Genomic DNA, 6,000 nt, shown 5'->3' with positions numbered 1-6,000 from the left:
GAGGTTCCCTCACCTGAGAGTTCCCTATACTAATGAAAAAGTCGCAAGAACAGTCTTTATTCTTTTCATCAAGATGAAATCAGGTTAGGATGAAGAATGAGGGAAGCCAGGAAAAGGAAGGAGAGAGATGGCATTCCAGTGCAGCCTTAGGTTATTGTGCAGAAGAGTAAATGAAGAGGACCTGGGTTTGAGAACTAGCTCCAGGACTTACTATCTATCTAAAGGATATTAGACAAATATTTCTGAACTTAATTTCCTCATCTGTAAAATGGGAATACTCAAGAGTGGAATACTCAAGAGAGAGCCACAACATAACAGATGGAGGGACAGTCTAGGAGTCAGAGAGTTTGGGTCTCCTTCTCTGACTCAGTGATTGGATCACTTTGGACAAGTCACCTCACCTCTCAGGACAACCCTCTAAATCTTTGAGTGGTCATACAGTTTCCTATTGGCATTGATGGAGGGATTCCCTTTGAGAGCCCTAATAATGAAATCAGTTTTTGTTTCTTTCCTGGCTGAGGCAATTGAGGTTAAATGACTTGCCCAGGTCATACATCTGAGAAATATTAAGTGTCTGAGAAAAAATTTGAACTCAGGTCCTCCTGATTTCAGGGCTGGTGATGTATCCACTGCGCCATCCAGCTGCCCCCAAACTTAGTTTTACATCAAAAAAGTGGACAAAGTTTACATTTAGAGTTATTGTGAAAAAAGCTTTGTGATAAAATCAGAGCTATTTTAATTGTAGAGGGGAAGGCAAGGGCTTCTCCTCCCTTCTTGATCTGTGGCTGGAGAGCAAACCCTGGACCTTAAGAGCCATAATTGTCCAGCAGATCTAAGAATTTAGAATTGAAGAAGGCTTTCGAAATCATTTATTCTGACTTTGGTTATTTTATAGAGAATGCCTGCTGCTTTTCCCAGGACTGAACATGCCTTCTGCATGAATACACTCACCTTAGCTCAGGCTCAAAGCATTTCCTGAGCGTCTAAGTCATTAGTGAGCTCTTTCCTCCAATGCTGGCTTTCCTTATCTTGGGGCAGGCCATATCCAGCAAGCACAATGTGTAGGTTCTTTGAGGGATATTTTGTTTTTTTGTTTTTTAAATCAGATTTACAATAGTAGGGACTTAATAAAGCTTATTGCATCAAAGAAAATGGTACCCAGAGAAGAGTTAAGGCCACTTTGGCAGTAAGAGGCAGAATGAAAATTTAAATCTTAAATCCTCTGTCTTCAATTCTGAAAATCTCCCCTTTATTTTCATAAGGCTCGTAGGGATTAATCTTATGTGATGAACTTTACAATAATAGCTTTTTTCTGAACTATTTTGGAATTCTCATTTATAAAACACTTTCTTTACTACAACCTGGTGATGTAGACAATGCATTTTTTTTTTATTCATTCTCATTTTGCCAATGAGAAAACAGGCTCAGAAAGGAAGAATAACTTGCTCAAAGTTACAAAACTAGTAAGCCTTCAAGTCCAGCCTTCTTTCCATTACATCATACTCCAGTGGGGTCTGGCCCAGCAGCTGGACATTTCGAAAATTCTTGCTATTTTTGCTTCCTCAGCTCTTTGGGCTCTTCCCCATGTTTAAATACACCGACGGTGACCAACCCAGTTTCAGAACCATATTTGTTCTTGACAAAGATGCCATAGCGCCCGCTGTCTTCGCTGCAGACTTTCTCGATGGTGATGGTGACTACAGTCCCCTTTACTTCCATCCGATAGCGGTCATGGAAGGCCACAGGTTGGTCGTTTTTCAGCCAGGTGATTTCTGGGAATGGGTCTCCTGAGATGATGCATGTCAAGCACAGGGTCTGTTTTGAGAGAGAGCCTTGTGTCAGCCCTGGACCTGTCCAGTTCCATGAGGGAGAATTACAGCCTGATTCCTAGGTGAGCAGTAAGGGCGAGGGTCTACTTCTGTAGGGGGGCCACATAGTAGGAAGGGATGAAAGTGGTGGGGGAGGCGAATGGAAAGTGTGAGACTTGGAGTCAGGAGACTTGTGGTCCTTTTCAACTGGGCCATTTTATGTTCTATGGTCCCTTTTACTTCTAAGGTCCCTCCCAACTGTGATATTCCATAGTCTATGATTCCTTCTAGTTCTAACATCCTAGGTCATATTCCAAGACCCCTATTAGTTATAATATTTTCTATGCTACTAGTTCCTTCTAGTTTTGGCAGTCTATACTCAAAGATCCCTCCTTGTTCTGCTCCTCTATTATCTGAGGTCCCTCCTGGCTGTGACATTTGTTGTCCATGCTCCCCTTCTACCTCTAACCCTCTAAGTTCTCATGCCCTTGAGCTCTAACATTCTGTAGATTTTTTCTGCTTGGACACTCTATGACTTTATAAGCTCTCAAGTGGATTTGTAGTATGTATTTGGAATTGACCGAATTCTTACCTTATCCTCCATGATGGTGGCGACATCTGGCAGACCTTTTACAACTTTAGCACGATCTAGAAAGAAATAAATGGAATAAAAGTAAAATCCTGGCTCATCTAGATTTTCCCTAGAAGATTTATTACATAGAAATGAATTTTCCAGACAACGGATGTTCACTCCTTTAAGTGTTAAAACTCTTAAAAAACTAACAAACATAAATCAAATTTTATTCATCACCAAACCTTCACAGAACAGTTAAAGGAAATAATGGAAATGGACTGTTTGTGTGCCAAGATTGAAGGATGCTCTCCTAGATTCCACCAGACAATCATCCAATTGGCGAAGATAAATGAAAAAAAAAAAAACTTAATGAGGTACAACTGTGACAAAATAGTCACATAGAACAGAACTGGTCCAGTTGAATGTATTTTTTTTTTATGGTGGCACAGGGTCATTGATGTACAATAATTTATAAGAAGTGTATGATGTAGGAGGAAGAGCACTAGGCTTGGTGGCAGAGCAGATCTGCTGGATGTGCTGGATGTGGCTTTAAACCATATCCCATAATTCTCTGGATCTCAGATTTTTCATCTGCAAATTAGGGATATAGAGTTGTTGAAAGCAAAAATAACCTGGTATATGAGACAGGGGTCTACTGGTGGTACCATGGTGCAGAGCACTGGGCTTAGAGATATTAAGACCTGAGTACAAATCTGACTTCAGATACTTACCAGCTGTGTGATCCTGGACAAGTCACTTAACCCTGTTTGCCTCCTATGTCAAATTAACTAGAGAAGGAAATAGTAAAGCACTCCAGTATCTTTGTTAAGAAAACCCCAAATGGGGTCACAAAAAGTGAAATATGACTGAAATAACTAAGCAACAAAATGTGACAGTACTTGGCAGTTAGCTGTATAGTGCCACAGAAATGTTCAGTAGATATCAGGGTCATAGATTTAGAATTGGAATGGACTCCAGAGGCCATCTGTCCAATCTCCTGTAGTTTAGAGATGAGAGGCTTTAGGTTTAGGGTGACAGGGATAGTGAAGGAGGAGCCAGATCTCTGGCCAACATGCACTGATGGCCTTGGGTTTTCCCCCAGAGTATGGGGCTCTTTGTCTATTGTCTAAATGACTCCAACCTGCTGAGCTTTCTGAGTTCTTGTTTCTGCTTCTTAGAGCCTCTCTGCATCCTTCCTCTCTGACACTCTCAGTTTTCACTTCTCTCTCTTGCCACGTACTTTTGCGATAATCATTGATTTTTTTTTAACTTGCTACTTCTAATTTGTTGCAATCTGGGAAAGCAGATAACTGAATTTGTTTAAATGGTACATAAAATAAAAATAAATAAGCTCTGGTTGGGGGATTGGGGAACTTTTCTGTGAGTAGAAGTCATGGGTTTTGTATTAGCTATTTGAGGTATCCAGAGACTGCTAGGTGTTTGGCAGATGGAGCGCTGGACCTCCAGTCAGGAAGACCTCAATTCATATCCAACCTCACACACTAAACTGGCTGTATGACCTACTCAGCTTCTGCCTTGTCACTTTCCTCAGTTGTAAAATGGGAATAATAAGAGCACTTGCTTAGCACAATGTTTGGAATTGGAAGTGCCTAAAAAGTATTTCTTCCCTTTATTTATTTTGGTTTCCTTCCAGATTCTCAGTTATAGTATGATTAATTGAGATTTGAGGATATTTGAGGTAATAATGATCAAATGAGGTAATAAAGCCTGGCACCAAGTAGGTGTTTAATAAATATTCTCTTCCCTTCCCTTCTTTTCCTTCCCTTCCTTTTTCTTCCTTTTCCCTAATCAAGTAAATGAGGTTGCCATATTGATTTTTTTCTGGGGCCACTTGGGTATCTAAATAGAACTAATTTTGGTCAAACCCTAGTTCCTGGACTCTGATTCAAACTTCCCCCCACAAAATCCCACTAAGACCCATGACTCCTGATTCCTTCTCTTTCTTCTATCCATTGGTCTGCCCTCTCTGTTCCCCTGGCACAGCTTAATTAATCCTCTTCCTCATCTCTCTTCTGTGGAATGATGGTGCACTACCAGTTCAGTGGAAGGATAAGAAATGCTAGGCAAGATGACTTGGCTAATCCTGGGACTTTTTCTCTTGGGATAGTTTACTTCTACCATGAAAATGGAAAGAGATGTAGACATCAATGGACTTACTCTTCTCTATGATTGCAGCTTGCCTGAAAAACAGAAATGGGAAAAAAAGGGATGAGTTTTCAGTTGTTCTGTAATCATATCTAACAGCCCTAACAATGACAGTGACAATAAAAGCTCAGTTATCTAGACTCCTTTGCAGTTTCTAGAGCATGTTTGATAACTGCCTCCCAGTTTGCAATGGGAACAAATATCGCTGCTTCCAGATCTTCAGTGGCTCCCTGCTACCAAATGAATAAAGTTCACAACCCTCATCATGAGAGGAAACATGGTATAATGATGGATCACTGTATGTGGAATCAGGAAGCATTGGGTTCAAATTCTATATCAGATATTTAGTAGTAAACCACTTCAGGTCTCAGTTTCCCTCATCTGTAAGATGAGAGAGTTGGACATGATGACAACTAAGGTTCTTTCTAGTTCTAAGGCATCTTGTGATAAAGCCTTTTCTTATATCACTCCTCTCCACATACTTGATGCTCCAACTAAACCAGGAAATAATCTTTTCCTCCCCTCCCCACAGATGCCTTGTATTCTCCCACCTCCAGGTTTTTGCTCCAGCTGCTCAGATGCCAGAATGCTTTCTATACCCTCTTTGCTTATTGAATTCCTTCCAAATCCTTTAAATCCCAGGTCAAATGGAACCTCTCCCAGGAGGTCTTCTCTGACTCCACTGGTTGGCAAAGTGCCTTCCCTGTGACCTTCATAGGGAACTTTCTTTTGTACTTTTTAATATTTTCTTACATAATGTTTGTATCATGGTTGCCTTTGTGTCTTATCTCTCTACTAGTCTGTGAGTTTCATGAGGATGGGTATCCCATATTATCTAAACATTGTGTTTCCCTACTCCCAAGTCCCTCAATCTCAAGAGCATTGAATATGGCACACAGTAGGTGTTTTATAAATGTTTGCTGAATAACGAGAAAAATCAATGAATGAAATGTCAGTGGAAACTTACTTCAGTTTCTGATGTTCAGCCAGTGCATCATCAAAAGCTGTAGAAAGAGAGGTGGGTGAGACAGTGAATGCCTTATTTAATGTAATCACCCAATTCTGGGTCTTCAATGAGAACATTTAAATGTTAATTAATGTAAGATGATAATAAAGCTGACTTTGTATAGTTCATTTTAAAATTGACAAGAGGGGTGAAAAACCTATTGAACTTAAGGATAGCTGGTTGTCCAAAATATGATTTTAAGTTCAACTTTAAATTTAATTTAAATATCACTAAACATAACAAATTTAAAAGCTATTTAAAAGGGGGACAAATCTTTTGATTATGTCACCAAACATTCTTAAAGGATAATGAAAGTTACAAAAAAATTGTGGACCTTTTAATATTTCATCTTTTTAAATTGCTTTACTTTTTAATGTACTGAGTCATTAAAAAGTGAGGTACAGTAAATACACTAGAAGTTCTGAGTTCTAATCTTGCCTTAGGCA

General features: G+C 39.6%; 1 protein-coding gene across 1 annotated transcript in view; it reads right to left on the bottom strand.

Moving 5' to 3' along the window:
• Nucleotides 1–1,179: 1,179 nt before the first annotated feature.
• MYOM3 (myomesin 3) overlaps nt 1,180–6,000 on the bottom strand; it is a 74,041-nt gene continuing 69,220 nt past the window's right edge. The window contains exons 33-36 of the mRNA XM_031962595.1: nt 5,516–5,552; nt 4,561–4,583; nt 2,401–2,456; nt 1,180–1,815 (exon numbers count right to left, since the gene is read on the bottom strand). Coding sequence (XP_031818455.1) covers nt 1,549–1,815; nt 2,401–2,456; nt 4,561–4,583; nt 5,516–5,552 — 383 coding nt within the window. The 3' untranslated portion in view covers nt 1,180–1,548. The remainder of the gene's footprint in view (nt 1,816–2,400; nt 2,457–4,560; nt 4,584–5,515; nt 5,553–6,000) is intronic.

Source organism: Sarcophilus harrisii, chromosome 3 (genome assembly GCF_902635505.1).
Source record: "Sarcophilus harrisii chromosome 3, mSarHar1.11, whole genome shotgun sequence".
NCBI classification, from domain to species: Eukaryota; Metazoa; Chordata; class Mammalia; order Dasyuromorphia; family Dasyuridae; genus Sarcophilus; species Sarcophilus harrisii.
Note: the sequence above shows the minus strand (reverse complement) of the source record. Positions and strands in the feature narration are given on the sequence as shown.